Here is a 20,431-nt window from a genome sequence, read left to right as displayed (position 1 = left end):
AGGGGGCTGCATTCAGGCTGTGGACTCCCGCAATGACTGTGAACCACTGAGTTACTGTAAAATGACCAGAAAATGGATTCCAAATTGAAGCTACAAATAATGTAATTACTGCAGTGGGTGCTCAGGGCTGCCAGAACAAGAGTTGGCTGCTGCCCTGGAAACATCTGGGGATAAAGCTGCTGCCGCTGCTGTAACCCCTGCCCTGGTCCCTCGGGGGCAGCAGTGCTCTTCCAGGCTGGAAGATCCTCAGAAGCTGAAAGGAACGTGGAGAGGACAGAAAAAGGGATGCGGAGAGAGGCCAAAGAGAAGAAATGGGTGAAAGGCAGAACTGATGCTTACTGCCACCCAGCAGTGACATGTAATCACCGCATCTCTGGCAGGATGGAAGCCCGTATAGCCATCGTCTTCCTACCACCACCATTGTCACCACTACAGATGCCAGTGCGCCGTCACCACAATGACTGTGATCACCATCAGTGATACAGTGGTTTCACCTCCATTCTTGACGTCATCAGCACCTGCCATCACCACCAATCACTGCCAGACAGCAACGTCTTCATCAGCACCAATCTCATCAGTGCCAGCATCATCACCATCATTCCTACTACCATCGTCACAGTCATGACGTTGACATCTTCGTCAGAACCAATCGCATCGGTGCCCGCATCATCGCCATCATTCTTACTACCATCGTCACAGTCATGACGTTGACATCTTCGTCAGCACCAGTCTCATTAGTGCCCGCATCATCGCCATCATTCCTACCATTGTCACAGTCATGACGTTGACATCTTCGTCAGAACCAATCGCATCGGTGCCCACATCATCGCCATCATTCCTACCATTGTCACAGTCATGACGTTGACATCTTCGTCAGAACCAATCGCATCGGTGCCCACATCATCGCCATCATTCCTACCATTGTCACAGTCATGACGTTGACATCTTCGTCAGAACCAATCGCATCGGTGCCCACATCATCGCCATCATTCCTACCATTGTCACAGTCATGACGTTGACATCTTCGTCAGAACCAATCGCATCGGTGCCCACATCATCGCCATCATTCCTACCATTGTCACAGTCATGACGTTGACATCTTCGTCAGAACCAATCGCATCGGTGCCCACATCATCGCCATCATTCCTACCATTGTCACAGTCATGACGTTGACATCTTCGTCAGAACCAATCGCATCGGTGCCCACATCATCGCCATCATTCCTACCATTGTCACAGTCATGACGTTGACCTCTTCATCAGAACCAGTCTCGTCAGTGCCCACATCATCACCATCATTCCTACCATTGTCACAGTCATGACATTGACATCTTCGTCAGCACCAATCTTATCAAAATTGTTATCACCTCCATTCGCACCCTTGACAACATCACCACCCCTACTGTCATCCTTCTCCTCATCTTCATCCCTGTCGTGGCGTCAGTATCTTCGTCATCGCCAGTCTTGTCAATACCAACATCATCACCACAATTCCTGTCATCACCGTCAAATTGTCATCACCTCCTCTCTCAGCAACACTTGTATCACCGTCATTATTCCTACCATCGTCATCACCATTACTGCCACAGCACTGACATTTTTATCATCATCAATCCTGTCATCATCCTCTCGCCATCATGTGACAATATCAACATTATCATCCTTTCCATCTTCGCCACTGCCATCGCCACGATCATCAACAGCCACACAGTATGGTCTTCACCATGACAACTCTCATTGCTATTACCTTTATCATTGTCTTCACAATTGATGTCGAAATCAGAATCCCCTCCTTCAAGATTGCTCTTTTTTTTAATTTAATTTTTTTTTAAGATCGCTCTTATAATCCTCTGCAGAATCATAACTTGCATTATAACACTCTCCCCTGCCTCAGTCAAACAGGGTACCTAGACCTTGGGCCTGGGCAGGGGGCCATGACCTAAGAGGTTGGGCTGGGTGAGGGTGAGGGTTTAGGAAGTGTCAGGCACAGGTCAAAGGGGGAAATCCAAAGGGCAGATTCTTGGAGGTGATAGTGAGGCAATGAAACATACTAGTGATGTGACCAAATTATCAACTAGAGGGTCCCAGAGACAAGAGGAAAAGAGTAGAGACAAGTGGAAACCAGGGACTTCATAGGACAGCTAGAAGGTTCAAAACTGGGGTGAGAGGCAGAACATGAGAGAAACCAACAGATTTTATAGAGTGCTCACAGCCTCGAGCTGTGGGCAAGAGGGGGTGACCAGGCCTGGACAGCTGTCACCATCTCCTTCATGTTGTATCCAGCCTCCATGGCTACAAAGGGACTCCTACATGGTCTCTTCCTTCAGGGAGCACCTGCTCTCAGGGGGAGAGAGTGGCCGAAGAGACACTCAATACACCCAGAGAGCAGAGGAACAGCATGAACGAGCAATGAGTGTATAGGACAGAGCATGGCCTCCTTGGGGCGAAAGCCCTTTTCAAAACGAGAACTTCCTGAAATTGGACACCAGCAAACCCGGGTTCCTGTTTTTGAAGCATTTATTATCCCTGAGGTTAATCTCACACAGAGCGCCGCCCAAGGTCTCTTGACTGTAGGGTGGGAACAGCAGGGAACAGCAGTGCTTTCCCAACTTGGTCCCCAGTCCTACAACTGGGGGGGGGGGGGTACTGGGAAGGTGCCACGTGCCCCACTGGGCATCTTTTCCTGCACCTGGCATTGGCCATGAGGAGCCCTGATCACCCAGGAGATGTTCTCTGTGCTGGCCCTGCTGCTTCCCAACCAGGGCTGCCCTGTCCCACATTCCAGGTGGTTCCAGCAGACTCCTGACAATAACTGGCTCACCACCCCACCCACCCCGCAGAGTGCTGTATCTTTCACCTGGGCCATAAGTGGCATTCTCCAGTGTTCCTGAGGGAAATACAAATCTCAGGGGAATAAGTACTTTATATAATACATCCCGGTCCCAGGAGGCAGAGAGGGAGAAGGGAGTGGATGTTCATGAAGAGGAAAAAGTACCCTGAAGACCACCCATTCTGATCAATTCAAAACCTCCCTAGGGATGGATGCCTGGTTGGTTCAGTCACTAGAACATGCAACTCTCGATCTCAGGGTTGTGAATTCATGCCCCACATGGAGTGTGGAGCCTACTTCAAAAAAAACAAAAAACAAAAACGAAAAACCACACCCTATATCTTTGGATCCATTGGTACCACCCTTAGCCCAGGCAAGAGGCCCCTTTCTCTGGGTCCCTGGGTCTGTGCTTTGGAGGGGCTGCCCTCACCCTCCTCTGGTCAGTGTCTCCTTCCAGAACAAAAGGTTAGTGGGACCAAGCGCACTTGCCTGCCAGAAGCCTGGGCCCTGCCCTTCTAGTCCTAGAAGTATCTAGAACGCTGAATTTCCTACCCGCTTGATCCTGAGCCCATGTCCAGGCCTGCATGAGCCTCTTCCTGGGGCTGTCCTCCAGAGGGACAGCCATACTGCCACGATCACACGCCTGGGCCCTTTCCAGGGGTGAGCAAAGGGCAGCTGTTTGCACAGATGTGGACGGAGCTTGGACATGGGAGCGGGGTGTGCACATAGAGAGTGCAGGACCCCTTATGGTTCACGGTGGAGCCGACAATAAAAGAGAAGGGGCAGGGTGGGAGCTGCCCCCCCTTTCCCCACATCACTGCCTATGGGAAGTCTCCATTCTCACTTGACTTTCCAGGTTGTTATGAAGGTGTATTTGTCAATGTAGGAGGAAAGGGTGTGTTTTATGTAACAGTTTGTTAGCTTGACTTACATACAGCATTTAAATATTTGGCCACATAGTATGTGGACCTCCATTTGTACTCTCGTCTGGGGCTCTGCAAATCCCAGGGGTGGCCTGAGCACAGTAGGTCATTCCCAGAGGCCCTTGGGGCAGCCAGGACTGTCTGAGCCCCCTGTGCAGCGATGCTTAGGCGCTGTGTCTCACCTCCCGCATGTACCACATGTTCATACGCGTGCATGCAGTATCGGTCCTGTGGCTGCAGGCTTGGTGATGCTCTATTGATGGATTGGTTAGGGCTCCTCTGGTTGCAAGTGACAGAAAACCAAATCCTAAGTGGCTTGAGCAAGAAGAGAGCATACTGGTTCATATAACCAAAGCCCAAGATTCCGCTTGATCAGGGGCTCTTATTTCGTCCTCTCTGGCTCTGCTCACCACCACTGATGACTCTGTCCCCAGATAAGCACTGTACTTGCTTTGTGAGTACAGGGTGGCTGCTGCACCTCCAGATCTTACCCCCCCCCCCCTCGCCTCCCCGCCCAACCATGTCCCATTGCAGAAGGAGAGTGCTACCTTCTCAGTGTGAGGTCTCATGGCATCCCATTAGCTCTGACTGGTCACATGGCCATTAAAACCAATGACTGTGGCCTGAAGGAGGCCAGTGTCTAAGGCACTTGCCTTAACCCTCATGGCTTGGGAGTGGAAAAGGCAGTGGAGCCCAAAGAAAAATCAGAGACAGTTGCCAGAAGAGAGGGCAATGGCTCCTGGGGAGCCCTCTCCCTGCCTGCCCCTGACAGTTCCCACTGTAGGGATCTTTTAGAGACAATCCCTACGTGAGCCTATGCCCCCTTTTGAGCCTGCAGCTGCCCCGAGGCTGCTCATTTAATGCTCTGTTGTGCCCACCAATGTTTGCCCTCCCCAGAAGCATCGGCCGTCTGGCCTGCCTGAGCTCTTGGCCCCCCGCCCAAGAAAGCAAACTGTTTGAAGGCAGGGATTCAACACACGTTCACTCAGCAGATGCTGGGAAGCACGTACTCAGACCAAGTACTGTGTTCAGTACTGTTTAGGTACTATGAAGGTACTGTTTATTGTTGAAACAGCGGTGAACAACATAGATCAAGCCCTTGCTGCCTTGTGCTTACATTCTGGTGAGAGGAGAAAGTCAGCAAATGAGTGAGACTTCTGGTGGTCATTTACTAAAGAAAGAAACAAAGCAGGGTATGGGGTTTAGGGACCATGGCTGAATGGGGATTTGTATTACAGGTTTGGCAAGTGATGCTTCTTTAATAAGGCCACACAGATGGAAAGACCTGAGGGGGGGTGAGGGGAAGTCATATGGATATCTGAAAGAAGAACACTGCAGCCAGAAAGGACAGCAAGTGCAAAGACCCTGAGGCAGGAGTGTGTTTGGCATGTCTGAGGAACATCATGGAAGCCAGTGGGGCTTGAGTGTTGTGAGGGAGGAAGAGAAGGATGGGAGATGAAGTCAGGAAAGCGGGGGTGGTAATGGGGACCGGGGTGGGTCAGGGATGGGGAGGAAGTGCAGCAAGCAGGCCCTCATCAGTCACTGGAAGGACTTTGGCTTCAGACTGGGTGAGACTAGAGCCTTTGGACTCAAAGAGCAATGTAAACACCTTAGGTTGTGAGAGGAAGGAAGGCAGGGCGGGCCCCTGAGGAGGCTGGGGCCGGGGAGGAGGCTCCTGCAGTAACCCAAGCCGAAGCGGATAGTGGCAGTGGTGAGAGGCGGTCAGATTCTGAAACATCCCCATGGTGGAGCCGCAAGATCGGGATGAACTGGGATGTGGGATAGGAGAGAACAACGGGAGTTGGGGCAAAACCAGGGTTCGGGCCATAAGGCACTGGGGTGGTGGAGCTGGGAGGCTGGGAGGGGAGGAGGAGTCGCGTTTGGGACACGTCAGGTCCGAGATGCATCTTGGACACTCACGTGGCCGTGTCCAGGGAGAGGTGAGACGTGCACGTTTGGACTTCGGGGAACAGGCTGGGGCTGGAGGCTTAACAGCCCCCAGCGGGGAGGGGTTTCGTCCTACCGTTTCTCAGCCTTCGCCCACCGCCCAGAACAGGACCAGGTATGGAGCTGGGGGTGCCCAACGGAGTGACGATAACGTCAAAAGGAATCACCATCTCTGTTTCACAAGCCGTGCTGAGGGTCTTGTGCGCGTGATCTCGCCCCGCCTTCCTGTGATCCCCTGAGCCCGGGCGATTGCAACCCCGGCTTCCAGATGAGGAGACAGGTTCAGAGAGAGCCTCGGTCATCCGCCCTCGAGGGCTCCAGCGTGTTTATGGGATCGTCAAAATCACTGCGTCCCCATGCCCGCAGCACCCCCCACCACCACCCCCCGCAGCCTGACGAGGCCCGGCACTGACCCCTGCTCCCTGTCTCCCCTCCTCCCTCCACCGCAGCCTGTGACCAGCTGGCGCTGGGGGTGGTGGCCATCTTCGGGCCGTCACAGGGCTCCTGCACCAACGCAGTCCAGTCCATCTGCAATGCCCTGGAGGTGCCCCACATTCAGCTCCGCTGGAAGCACCACCCACTGGACAACAAGGACACCTTCTACGTGAACCTCTACCCCGACTACGCCTCTCTCAGCCACGCCATCCTCGACCTGGTCCAGTACCTCAAGTGGCGATCGGCCACCGTGGTCTATGACGACAGTACAGGTGGGTAGCCGGGCCCGGCTGGGCTGAGGGCGGGGAGGGAGGGGGGCGGAGCCCCAGGGTCAGGCTCTTGTCTGCTCGCCCAACTCAGCTGTCCCCGGAGGAGGATCCACACTCACACCTAAGCCTTATCTAGTCACCCGGACACTCCCCCCTGCACTCTCCCCGCAGCCTCGGGCTCACCAGCCACACTCCCACCTTCCCCGTGCTCCTGCCTCCACCCCTGCAGCCTGCTCAGGTCTGCGCTCAGCAGCCACCAACCAGCTGCACTCACCCCTGCCCAGCCATGCCCGACCTGCCGTGCGCTAACGGCTCACATTCCTGCCTGCAGCAAACATACCCGGCTCGGGACTCGGACCGGCCCGTGCGTGCGTGCCGGCTCTGACGCTCAATAGCTGTTCCCCCGCTTCCTCTTTCATTCCAAAGACTTGAGTCCCGAGACATTTCTTAGCCTGGCCTCTTAAGAGAGAGTGACCTTGGCAAGTCACTTAACCCATCTGGCCCTTCTCTGCCCACGTGTCAAGTCGAGAGCTATCGCATCCAGCCTGGAAAGAGCCCTCCAGCTCTCTGCTGCCTGTGATTCTATGTCAGCTCTTGATTACCTCCTAATGGGGTGTGGGAATCATAGGGAGAGAATCCCTCAGAAAAGCTGTCTATTTAACTCGGGATTCTACGAGCATCTGTTGATTACCTGCTATGCCCAAAGTACCAGACAGGAGATCCTAGAGGGCAGGGCACCCCACCCCGGCTCAGTGCCCCCAGCATGAGGCGTCTGCCTTTAAGGGGCACTGGCACCTGGCTCCGGGTCCCCGCCAATGTTTTGGGCAGCCCTGTAGACGATCGGTCTTAGCACACTGCTGGGAATGATAGTGTGGCTTCGAGCCTGCTTCCTTGTCCGGACATGAGCCTTGCGTGCCTCTGGGGCTTAGCACAGGGCCTGGTACAACATAAATGTTTTTAAGTGCTTGTTGAACTGAACTGAACTAAATCGAATTGAAAAATCAAGAGGAAATAAGTTATAATCAAATTTTGCAGGAAGAGAGTACTGGGCACCGGTAAGGAAGAAGAATGAGGATGTGGTGATCCCATCTTCTTTCGAGGAGTTAATCATATCATAGGGGCATGAGTCCGTACCCAGAGGTCATTGGTCATTCCAGGCCATCAGAGCTAAGAATCCGGCAACAGGTACATACAGTCAGCGCCAAGGCCCCTGGGGAGAGGAGGCCCTGTGGCCTTGGCTAATCTGTGCTGACTTACTAGAGAAAGAGAGACGTGAGCTAGGCCTTGAGGGTGGATGGACGGGGAGAGCAGTCGCGAGGGCAATCACAGGAGGCGGGGCAGCACCAGCAAAAATGAGGAGGCGGGATGTGCACCGCAGCTTTCTCAAGAGCAGGGCCTGGCTGGGGGAGAAGATTCACGTTTGGAGGGTGGGAGGAAAAGGTCAGATAAACAGAGCATATGAGGCTGTGCCAGGTCTCTGCTGTCTAGCTTCAGAGTTCAGACTTTATCTTGGAAGAAGCCAAGACCCCATTGAGTGTTGTTGCGCAAAGAAGTAGAATAATGAAAGCAGAGTTTTAGAAGGCGGCTGTGACGGCCATGCTCAGGGAGGATTGCAGGGAAAGCCTGGAACAAGAAGACAAGCAGAGGTGGCCGGATTGATCCAGGCAGGAACAAAGGAGGCCTGGATTCGAGGGGCTGCTTGGAAGAGAGCTTGGGGCCGGTGGGGGAAGGGAAGAACTGGATGTGAACGGAGTGATGTTGAAAAGGTGTAGCTGGAGTGTCACGGACACAGAGCAGTCAGAGCAGCCTAGTTGAGTTCAACTTGATTTTCAATTTGGTTCCATTCAGCTTAACAAACATTTCAAAACGTGGAGGAGTCCGTGGCGTAGCTGGTTCGGTCAAGAACACAATGGGTACTAGGGGTTCGGTCAAATAATGATCTGACTTTGATGATGACTAGTGGGTGGTAAGAGGTATGCTCCCAGAATCAGGATATTTCAAAACGTCAGCTTGCGGGTCATCAAAGCCCCGGAGCAGGAAGCACTTAAGAGCAGGGTTTGGCTATATCTGCTCTGGGGGCTTTGTGCTTTCCGATGTCTTGGCTGGAGTAACAGACAACTCAACTCAAACTGACTCAAGCCATAGGCACTTCGTTATCTGACTGACAGGAGGTCTAGAGATGGGCCGGTTTAACAGCTCGACAGAGTCAGGACGCTGGGTCAGTATCCCTGCAGTTCTCCTGGCTTTCCCTCTCATAGTCACAAGAGGGCTGCCACAGCTCCTACCATCACATCCTCATGTGATGATACCCCAAGAAGTAGAAGGAAAGAGGTAGGAGCCAACGGGATTTTTCTTAATGTGACTCATGCCTCTTACCAAGAAGGAAAATCTGTCTCAGAACCTTCCAACAGACCATCTGTCCAGCTCGCTGAGTCTGGACAGATGCTACTACCCTAAGCATGTTCAAATAGGAAACAGATTGCCACTAACTGGCTCTTTTTTTTTTTTTAATGTTTATTTATCTTTGAGAGAGAGAGAGGGAGCATGAGTGGCAGAGGGGGAGAGGAGCAGAGGGGATCTGAATCAGACTCTGTGCTGACAGGACAGAGGCTGATGCGGGGCTCAAACTCACAAACTGTGAGATCATGACCTGGGCTGAAATTGGACGCTTAACCGACTGAGCCACCCAGGCATCCCAGCCACTGATTGGCTCTTAACCAATCACCAGTCACCTCTTGGGACTGGCGCACTGCCCCCTGAACAAAATCATGGCTCTCTTCGCCCACCTAGAAGGGGGCACAGTGCACCAGTTTCTACAATATTTATACAATAACACTGTGTAAGAAACCGCCCCCAAAACGGAGTGGCTTAAAACAGTATTTGTTTAGTTCACGAGTCTTCAGGGTCAGTGGTTGGCTGAGTTAGCTAGGCGGTCGTGCTCGTCTCAGCTGGATCACTCGCATGCCTGCGGGTCATTTGGCGGTCGGTTGATGTAAACCGGCCTTGGCGGAGATGACAGGGGCAACGGGCCCCTCCTCCACCAGCAGGCTAGCCCAGACATGTCATGACGGTGGCAGAGATGCAAGAGACCAAACCCAGCGTGCAGTTCCATTTCGAGCGGCTCGTGTCCAATGCCTGCTAATACCCCGTTGGCCAACACAGGTTACATGGTTGGGTCCAGTGTCATTAGTGGGGCAGGTCACCTGCCCACAGTTGGAGGTCACTGCAAAGTTACGTGGCCAGAGGTGTGCCTCTAGGGAGGGGTGAAGAACCAGGGTCACCAATGCAATCTACTGCAGGGAGAACTCTTTTTTTTTTTTTTTTCATGTTTATTTATTTTTGAGAGAGAGACAGAGAGACAGAGCATGAGCAGGGGAGGGGCAGAGAGAGGGAGACAGAGAATCCGAAGCAGGCTCCAGGCTCTGAGCTGTCAGCACAGAACCTGATGCAGGGCTCGAACTCACAAACCATGCGATCATGACCTGAGCCGAAGTTGAGCGCTCAACCGACTGAGCCACCCAGGCTCCCTAAGGGAGAACACTTTTTAAATGTACCCGGGGACCCCATAGATGCGGATGACCAACTGATGACGCAGAGAGGTCAATGCCATTGAGAGAAGAGTTCTTACAGTTGCCTAGAAGCGGGAGGGGGCACGTCGTGGCACGCAGAGCCTCATGGAGAAGCACCGGATCCGTCAGGAGGCAGGAGCAAGCGGAAAGCATGGGCACGAGCCTTTTTTACTCCGGAGACTTTAATTATTTTATTACCCTAATGTAGCCTATAGTACGACAGGTGGGATTTGTTAGGCGGAGACATCCTCTGTGGGGCAGGAAGCAAAACACAGATGTTGGGGTTTATAATGTGAGCCTTGTGTACTCAGAAACAGAGGGAGAGTAGGAACATAGACAAGTGCGGCCATTAGTTTGGCGCATGATTTCGGGATGCCAGATCCTCAGTTACAGAATATTCAAGAGTGATTATTACAGGAACCAACAGGGTTGGCCCGTGACCTTTGACAGGTAGTCGCCTTCACAACCTGATCTGCACCCAGAGACAAACTGGTGTCGAGAATGAAAGGAAGGGTCTTGGAAAAACCTGGGGTGGAGGGAAGGGCCCCACTGTAGGAGCCAGCCAACAGGTTGAGTCTCAAATCTTGATCCCGTTGCTAGCATGCTGCGAAACCTTGGCAGACCACGTGACCTCTGTGAGCCTCAGTTTCTTCGTCTGTAACGTTGGGAAGAAAAGTCTCTATTCTACATGCCTTCTAGGACAGGGAGATGGTTAAATAGGGTAATGAATATGCAGAAGTGCTTTGTAAGTGAAAAGCATGAGTCCAACAACCATGATTCACTGCAGATATTTTGAGAGAGATTGATTAGGGAGGCAGCCAGGAAGAAAAGCTCATCTCGGGCAAGCCAAGAGCCTCATCCTCTGTTGTGGGGGGCGCTGAGACGAGCCTCTGGTCTCCTTTGGGAATACGCTGATGAGAAGGAGGTCTGACATTTGCTGCTGGAGAATGTGGGTCACTGTGTATTACACGGGGCAATGCACTTGGCTGACAGGTAGACCCTGGTGGCCTCTGCTCCAGCATGCAGGCTGTTCCCGTCCTCATGTCCTGGATCCCCAAAGCCCACGTGCCTGCCTACCGAAGCTGGGCATGACTCTGAACACTGAGCGAGCGGGCGCAAAGTGAAAACTCGGAGGCTTGCAGGGTAACAGGTGTGAGCGGGCAGGGGCATTCACCCAAACTGAGAATTTCTGGGGTTAGTTGGGGAGGGAGGGTAAGGCTGGGTGTTGTTCCAGAGGGGCTCGAGGCCCCTCTGTCCTCTGCGAGGATCGACCGATACCCTTGTTCCTGTGCCCCATCAAGTTTAGGAAGCACTGTGACCCCTGTTTGATCCAGATCATTCCAGGATGCCAGAGCCCTCTGCCAGCCCATGCACCTGGGTCTGCGGCCTTCCAGGAGACCGGAGTTCCTGATGACCATGGCCATGGCAACGCTTGTTTGGGAGCTCCTTGGGAGGCTTAGGTCACAAGGATATATCTCTGTCCTTTCCAGCAGAGGGGAACGATGGATACCATTCAAACTGCTTTCCTGGTGACCAGCCGTCAGGAATGGAGAGGAGAGGCTGACCAGATCTAGGCATTTGTATCAGAAATGCATTTGGAAACCCAGATGCTCTGTTGGAAGGCTCTCAAAGTAGGCTGTCTGTGTGGGGGGACTCTGTCCAGACAAGGGACACTGAAATAGTTGATTGCAAACTTTAATCCAGAGAAAACTAGCTTAAGCAAAAACAAACAAACAAACAAAAAAGGAGGAGTGGATTTTGTTGGCTGTGTTTACTGGAGAGTTCAGGAGTAATTTTAGCTTCAGGTACTATTTGATCCAGAGGCTCAAATGGGTATCATTAGGACTTACTTGTCCTGACTTCTGTGGTTTTGGAATCCTTCTCAGGTTCTGTGTGGTGATGCCCAGAGTTACTTCCTCCCTCTTTGGAGTGAAGTGGAAAAGGGAGGGTAGCTCTTACCAGTTGCTGAGGCACCATTTCTGGAAGTCATCTGATAGGACCAGCTGGTGTCACATACCCATCTCTAAGCCCGTACCTATGCCTGGAGGAATGTGTGTGCTGATTGGCCAGGCTGGGGCCGCATGCTGTGCCCCTAGAGCTGGGGGTAGATCCCTCCTGAGTCATGTGGTGAGACCATGGAGGTGGAGTTGCTCCCCAGAGGAGAACCCCAGTACTGTCGAGGGGGAATGGCCTGTAGCCGGTGGACAGCACAATTAGGACACAGACGCTAAGCCCTGACTGTGGGCGGAGAGCCTAGTGGGCAGAGGGGATGGCCTACTTGGGACCCTGGCCCCTGCTGGCTCAGCCCCTCCCTGCAGTGGGGAGAGGTACAGAGGGCAGCAAGCAGGCTTGCTCCCAGGCTAAACAGAGGGGAGTCAGCAAGAACGGACCTTGAAATAGCTACGGAAATGAACTTAATTAGACCTAAGTAAGCCATTTGTCTCCAGGAAGTGACATTCAGTTTTCCCTGAAAGTCCCCAGATTAAGTGGTTTCGCAAAATGCCAAGGTGGAGGATGGATTTTTCAGTGTGGGGAGAAAAAAAAAAAAAAACCAAAAAACAGTAAGTCAGTTCAATTACGGAAATTTGCGTTGAGCACCACCTAAGCGCCAGGCCCTGTGCTCGAGGCTGCGGGGACCCAGGGTGGGGAGTGAGACGAGGTGCTGAGGGCGAGGCCACCGGGTTGGAGGAGGGGGTGTTTTGTTTGGACAGAGCAGTAGGGGTAGGCTTCCCGGAGGAAGCGATTCCATTGAGCCTGGAAAAAATGGGTCGGGTTTACTGAGGTAGCCTGTCCTTGGGTTGGGGGACACAAATACCACGTAGGCTTATACAGTCCCAACAGTAGTTGGTACAGAGGAGCCTGGAGCCTCCACTTGTGCCACATCCTGGAGGCAGGTCCCACGCTTCCCAGTGCTGCAGGTGGGGTGATGAAGAGGGGTGGTCTCGGGTCTGGGCTCCGTAAATCTGTATACCCCCTTCTAGTTTAGAGAGGAGCGGGTAGGTGTGGTCAGTGGGAACTTGCTGTCTCTCTGTGCCTACTTTTGGATCTGCACGTGTCGTATGTGTTTCTGTGTCTGCACACGCCCTTATTTACATATGTGAACAAGCCCAGGCGTATGTCCGTATCAAAGTACGCATGTCCATGTAACATGTGTTTGCGTGTGCACAGCCCGATGCCTGTGTCCGGACACATAACCGAGTCCGTGCACATGCACGTATCTCTGTGGGCCACGCGTCCACGTCTGTGTGTGTCCCCAGACCTGTGGCCGCAGGCGTGTGTGGACACCCGAGATGCCCGCAGCTGTGTATACCTGTGTGCACACATGTGTCTTTTGCACCCCGGGGCCTCCCAGGGCTCATCCGACTGCAGGAGCTCATCATGGCCCCATCGAGGTACAACATTCGCCTGAAGATCCGCCAGCTCCCCCTTGACTCCGATGACTCACGCCCCCTACTCAAGGAGATGAAGCGGGGCCGTGAATTCCGCATCATCTTCGACTGCAGCCACACCATGGCCGCCCAGATCCTCAAGCAGGTGCGTGAATGCGGGCCAGCCGGAGGGATGGAAGGCATGGTCGGGATCTGCCTGCCACGTCCCCCCGCCTTCCCTTTCCCACACTCGGGCGTGACGCCGGCCAGAGTTCGGCTGGACCCCAGCTCCGCTTCCTTCTGGCGATGGGAACCGGCCTCTGCGAGCCCGTTCGAGCAGCAGCAAAAGGGACGCAGTGCGGTCTTTAAGCTCTGGCTTGGTGTGAGGATGGAATGAGACCAGGGTTGAGCCCAGCCTGGCACCCAGAGGGTGCTGTGAGAATGCTAGCTTCGGTGCCATCATTGCAGGTGGGGGTCAGGGCGTGCCGCGCAGGGCCTGAAGCCACACAGGACAGAACATTTCAGGAGGCACGGAGAGGCCTCGGGGTCGCGGGAAGAGCCCCAGGAGTGCCTCACCGCCTCTTCCGTGATGAGTTCCCCGTAGCCCACAGCACTTGGTGTTACTCTTCCTATCACTAGGTTTATTGAAGTTCCCCGCACCATCTGCTCCTCTTTGCAGTGACAGTGGGGGAGGAAAGTGGCTCTCGGTCCCGGATGGGCCTCTGTTCCTTCCCAGACGCAGCCTGGCATGGCATGCTGGGAACAAGAGCAGTGTCTGCCAGCTGCCTAAGAAATAAACAACGAAATCGCCTACAACCCCCTTGGAGGGTGCTGCAGCTGAAACCCAAAACACTCCAATTTGAGCCAGTGCTCTGTGTAAAAGGCGATTATATGGTCCCAGAACGTGTCCCTGGTGATAGAAGGAGGCATTCCGTGGGGCTCTATACTCATGACCCTGCGAGAGGCAGGTGGGGGGTCGGGGGGAGACACGGAGTGCAGGGAGATGGGCGCTGAGCTGGGGACGGGGCATTTTCAAGTCCGTGGGGGGTGGGGGGTTTCCGGTCTCAGCCTCCAGTTGGGCCTTGCCAAGGGGGTGCCCAAGCCTTCTGGCCGCCTCTGTCCTCCCCCAGGCTCCTTCACACAGCAGTTAGATAGCTCGTTTGGGGGTTTGAATCTTGCTTCTGCCCTTGGGTGTTGTGCGCCCAAGAGCGAGGGACCCCGGGGTCGTCCCCTCCTCTGTCCGTGGAGCCAACGATCCCTACCTCAGCCGGTGACAGAGGATTCTGTTGAGACAAGGCAAAGAAAGAGTCTAGCCCAGGGTCCGGTGCACAGTCGGCACCCGGTGTGGGGCATCTTTAAAGTCACAATGGAGGAGACCCACGCTCCCCAGAAGTCCCTTAACCCTCCTCCCGGGGCACCTGCCAGCGCTTCCTTCTATCACGGAGTAATAGAGACAGTCACGACCCCGGTTCGCCGAGTTACTATGTGCTGTGTCCATGTAGCCCCTCACTGCCACCCTGGGAGGTGGCAAGGATTATCACACCCAGTTTACAGGTGAGGAAACTGAGGCTCAGGGGGAAAGGAATGGACCCAAGGTCATCCAGCCAGAAAGTCGAAATTTACTCCCCACATCTGCCTAACTTGAAAACATCCAGAATTAAAAGTGGAGATTTTGTGCTCAGCAGGTATACACTGCACCCCACAAAGGTAAATACATCCATTTACTGAAGACTTTTCTGAGCCTTGAACCTGCTGAAGCAGGCTGTGAATCTCCAAGAGGGCGAGAGAATGAGTGACATTTTCCAAGTGGACTTGAGCCCGTGACATTTATTCCTCCAGAGCACTTTGTGGGCCCAGAAGATCTTTGCAGAAAATGCATTATGGTAATTATTATAGATGATAGGTTTCTAATAAAATACATAAATGTATACAATGCAGGCTTCATGGTACATGGTAATAATTCCAGCCGTGCGGGCTGCTTCGTGGTCAGCTGGACCAGGGAAGCCTGGCTGTCTCGGCCCCCCTGGGAGGCTCTCAGCCTAACCACAGCCCCTCCTCCTGAGGCCTGGCTGGAGGCTGGTGGGGGCTGGGCTTTCCCACACCTCTCTCTGGAGCCAGGACGGTGAGCTCCGCCAGGTGGAGTCAGGGCACTGGCAGAGGCGGTCTGGGGCTGATCCCGGCGGCATTTCTCTTAAGTGTGGCAGGCCCGAGATGCTTACTGAAAAGCCAGACTACCGGGCCCAGCCCAGCCCTGCGGAATTCGGAATCTTTGCAGAGTATGGCTCAAGATTCTGCGTTTTAATCTGTCCCAGGTGACTTTCCCGGACACTCCCGTGTGAAACCCGCCGCTGTCTACCAGCCGGTCGTTGTCGCTTTGGGGAGGTGGTCTCAGAGAACAGCCCCCTCCCTGCGAGGAGCCAGACTCTCCCAACCCCCACCCCCACCCCCCGCCACCAGTCCGTCCAGTCCTCACCACTGGAGTGGAAGTGGGGAGGCTGCTTCTCGGGCATTCCCTGCAAGTTGCTAACGTTCTGCTTTCCCGCAGGCCATGGCCATGGGCATGATGACGGAGTACTACCACTTTATCTTCACCACTCTGGTAACGTACCACTGGGTCATGGCACGGGTCGGGGTGGGACCCCCTGGGAGCAAGGTCAGCCTGGTGGGGACAGTTGCTGCAGCTAGAGCTGCCTTGCTTCCTGAGGCTCTAGGTGTGGGCCCAGGCAGCGGCACAGGGATATGTTTGTGGCCCGCCCACTTTGAGAAGTGACATCGTGTTGTGACCCAGGGCAGTGAGTCTAGACCTGCCCATGCAAACACAAGCCCCTCTGATTACCAGCCACGGCCTTGCCTCGGTTTCTTCATCTGCGAAATGGGCACGATCATGGCCTCTACCCACTAGGATGGTTGTGAGGACTAAATGTGCTGATTAAGTAAAATGCTGAGAGCGCTGCCTGGTTCGTGCAAAGAGCTGTGGAAGTATTAGCTGTTCTTACTATGGTGACCCCGGCCTCCCAGCCCACACGCTTCGCCTCGAATGTCTCAGGCCTCACACAACAACAGGCATTGCTACTTTGGATTTCTGTAGCATCCCCGCCAAAGTCTCCCCACTCACTGTCAGCAGGCCCAGCCCACCTGCAGGCTCCAGATGGGTCCTGTCCAAACTCCGAGAACATTTAGGGCCATTTAAACCCATTAGGATAATTAGTTGTGGCCTGAAATCAGCAGAATGAAGAGATCCCCGTGCCAAAGGGGCCCCAGCACCCAGCCGCCCTGCGTGGAGCCAGACACCCTTGCACCTCCCGGGGGCCCTGGGGGGACTGTTCCATCCAGCCTTGTTCTGGGGCAAGTGACAGCATGGCTAACCGTTCTGTCACTGAAACGAGCTTCTGCCATCTGCATCAGCCCGGCAGGCTTCTGTGTTCCTTCATCCATCCGGGACCCAGATAACATTCCTTACCCAGCACCTGGGCTCCGCTGAGTCTCTCCTGACGACTGGCACTGAGGCCTTGGCCTCAAGGAGCTCCCCTCCTGTGCGGTCTGCACCTCCGTGTCTAGGTCCTTCGGCAGGCTCGTGCCATCACAGGCCTGGACAGATGGCCGTGGGGCACAGTGCAGGGAGACACCAGGTACGGAGGGGCCGAGGGAAGGTGGGAAATTCGAGGCAAGAAAGCAGATGCTTACATTGTTCTTGAAGGATCAATAGGAGTTCACCAAGGAGAGAGGGGAAGGAGATTCCACAGGAGAGAACAGCATCAGCAAAAGGCAAGAGGCACGTTAGCGCTTCCCCGGATTGCTTGGGGCTGGCTCGCTCTGGCTGATTGCCAGACCCCGTTGTGTTCATCTCTTCGCAAATCCACGTTCAGCGATAGCACGTAGGTGGCTTGAAGTCAGCCATGGTGGAAGGAATATTCGGGCCACAGGAGTTGGCAAAGACTACAAATGACAGTTTTTAGCCTCCCCTCCCCTGAGAGCTGGTTATTAAGCGTTCGCCAGCACGCCATTTCTTATTCCCCTCCCTGCACCCCCACATACCCTGTGCCCGTGGCAGAGCTCAGGGGCCACCCTGCACATTCTCTTGATCCAGAGCTCAGACCTGGGGACGTGCCAGGAGTCACGCTGGGAGAATGGGATCCTGGAAACTGGAGACCGAGATCAGGCACCTTCTCCCGCAAGTCCCTGCTGGATTTCTGCCCACCCAAGCTGACTTTTCCATGCCATGCTGTATGCTGGAAAGTCATTGCAGGCTGGAGGATGAGGCCACCAGGTCTCCCATGTTTTCACCTCTGTTTGGAGCCCGGAGCGAGGCAGAGGAGGAAGGCTGGGAAGGTGTGGTGGGCACATTCCAGGGGCCCAAGGCCCTGTCCCCTGGCATGGCAGCCCCGTGCACCCCTTCCTGGGCTCCTGGGGTGCGGAGACCAACGTCCGGGCCCTTTGCCCTCTGGCCTGACTCCACCTTTCAGGCAACACTCTGGAGACGGCACCTCCCTAGTGACCCCAGTTTCCTTACGTTAATGCCATTGCCCTCCTGGGGGCAAGGCTAGAGGTCTTAGAGGGAGGCTCAGGGCAGGGAGTGCCCTGGGGTTTCCTCTGGCCCCAGACAGTGTCCACTTCTCTCACTTTTTCATTTTCTTAATTCAGGCATCCATTTACTCCCTTGTCCAGCAGCCACGTACAGATGCTCTCAAAGCCCCACGGACTGAGCAGGGCACTTGGGTGGGAGACAGTGTGCAGAGGTGGACCCAACACAAAGCCCACCAGCTGACAGGCTCCCTTCATGCACGTAAGGATCAAGCACTGCGACCCGTTCACCTGTACATCTCCGGTGCCCAGATAGTGCCTGGCCAGGCAGCAGGTGGCCATTAATGCCTGAATGAATGAATAACGACAGTACAAAGTAGAAAGTAATCAGTCAAGTTACCAAGACCCTTGTCATAGCCACGGTGAAGACCGTGGACTCTGGGGCCAGCCTGCCTGACTTAGAAGTCGAGATTCTTCCGCTTCCCTGGGCAAGTTACTTCACTTCTCTGTGCCTCATTTTCCCATCCACAAAATGGCCACAGCAACCGCATCACCTCATGGCATTGTTACGCAGAGCATTGAGTATGTTGAGTGCCTGATGTTTAATTAAGTACTACAGAAGTGTTAAATTGCTCGTGTTTTCTCTGTATTCAGCATCGCCCATCTCATGCAAAATTCAGAACAACTCTCCAAGGGAGGAACGATGTCCCGATTTTACAGGAGAGTAGAAACCAAGGCTCAGAGCGGCCACTCGCGAGAAAGGGAGCGGAGCCTGGATCTTTACCAGCTGGGGGCTGTCTAGCTCCAAAGGTCCCTGTGGAGACCTGTCGCCCTGAAAACCCGCACAACGTCATGGCTGGCCTCCCCTGGCCGCACACGGCAGCCATGGTCCAGGCACGGTGGTCGACACTAACGAGGGGAAATGGAGCCTCCACAAATCCCAGCCTTGCCCACACCTCACAGGTTCCAAAGCCCTTTCTCCACATCGCTGGTTTTCCTCTTTCCACGGCAGAGTTTTTGCTCCCCGTCGATGGATGGGGAAACCTGGGACCGGAGAGGTTGAGTGGCTTGCCCAGAGTCTCACAGTGGATCGGTGGTGGAGGCCGTGGCTCCTGACTTCCGGTCTGGTGCACGGTCTCTCCAGCCCACTGCCCGTGCTCCCTGGGCCTCTCTGAGGAGCAGGGAGAGTCGATCTTTCCAGGGAGGAACCCTGCCGTACAAAGAGTTCTGCAATTTGCAGCCGAGTAGGTGCGCGCGCGTGTATCAGGGGCTCTAACCAGCGTGTCTCCTGACTGCCCCTGGCCGCCTGCCTGCCAGGGCATCAGCCGTGTCCCTCGGGTCCCTCCGCTCCAGCCCACGTCCTGCTTCAGCTCCGGCTCCAGCCCCAGGATCCTCCTCCCGGCCCTGCTGGCTTCAGGGTCGGCCTCGTGATTCCACCTCTTTGCTGCCCATTGGTCAGTCGAGGCTGTATCGGGGAGGGCAGTGGCATTTGCCATTTCTCTCCTTCCCCTTAGCAAACCCACGTCACCAACTCCTCGCCTCTAAAAAATTCTCCAAACTCGCTTCTTTCACGCAGAAGACATTTTAATTACCCCAGCGGCCAGTATCTGCGCCAGCCAGCTTTGAGCCATTCCCAGATAACCCCGCGTTAATCAGCCCCAGCTGAGCCCCTGGTACATGTCATGTGTAGGTAAAAGCCTGGAGGTGGAAGAAGAATTATAATAAATTAATAGATAAGCAATCACAATTAATGCCACTTCCCGGCAATAACAGTTATATCATGGGAAAGATATTTTCATCTGTCATTCCTTAAGGCAATGTTTTCCGAGCTTCAGCTTCTACCCAGTCAGACCCATGGGGTGCTAATGAATTAGTCTATTATGTTATGCTGAATGTTTCTAAAAGGTCCCTCGTCGACACTGAATTTGGCGTGTCAACATTTGGCATCGAGAACAGCAACTTTTTGCCAAGCGGCAAGGTTGCGCTCGGTTCGCCGTGCGTGGCACCTGGGGTCTCGGCGAGGGGCAGTTTGGACCAAAAATCGGAGCCGGACAAAGAGGCCTGTTCAGCAGCGCCCTGTCGTCACTGCCCTCGCGTCACAGGAGCGGGGACATTTGGTGCCAGGGGTCCTACCACACTTTGTACCCCGGGCTCAGGGTGACAGGGAGGGAGGTGACCCCAGCAGTGACCCCAGCTTGCTCCCTCCCAGGCTCAGAGTGTCAGCAGACCACATGCTACATCTTGTAGACTTGGAAGGCCTGATGCCACCAGCATCCAGGCCCCCACAGGGCCAGAGATGCCCCCTTCCCCCTGAGTCACGGAGGCCCTAAGCTGATGCTTTGGCAATCCTTCAGGCCTTCGATATGAGGTTAGCGCTACGTCAGAGAGGAGGCTGTGCCTTGCCCCCACCAGCCTGTGCAGGGGCGGCGTGAGGAGGGCGCCCCCTGGGGGCAGAGCTCAGCTTCTCTCCTGGGGCCCCAGCAGTTCAGCTCTGGCCCCAAACTCCCTGTTCTCCACTCTGCAAAACAAAAGTGCTTCATCTTCCCTTACCTGCCTTCTTCAGAGGCGAC

The 20,431-nt window shown here is 54.5% G+C and overlaps 1 protein-coding gene across 2 annotated transcripts in view; it reads left to right on the top strand.

Moving 5' to 3' along the window:
* The window catches only part of GRIK3 (glutamate ionotropic receptor kainate type subunit 3), a 222,667-nt gene that overhangs the window by 142,934 nt on the left and 59,302 nt on the right, over positions 1-20,431 (top strand). For both annotated transcript variants that reach the window (XM_042951591.1, XM_042951592.1), the window contains exons 3-5: positions 6,149-6,406; positions 13,325-13,506; positions 15,886-15,939. In XM_042951591.1, the coding sequence (XP_042807525.1) occupies positions 6,149-6,406; positions 13,325-13,506; positions 15,886-15,939 (494 nt within the window). The remainder of the gene's footprint in view (positions 1-6,148; positions 6,407-13,324; positions 13,507-15,885; positions 15,940-20,431) is intronic.

Source organism: Panthera leo, chromosome C1 (genome assembly GCF_018350215.1).
Source record: "Panthera leo isolate Ple1 chromosome C1, P.leo_Ple1_pat1.1, whole genome shotgun sequence".
NCBI lineage: Eukaryota > Metazoa > Chordata > Mammalia > Carnivora > Felidae > Panthera > Panthera leo.
Note: the sequence above shows the minus strand (reverse complement) of the source record. Positions and strands in the feature narration are given on the sequence as shown.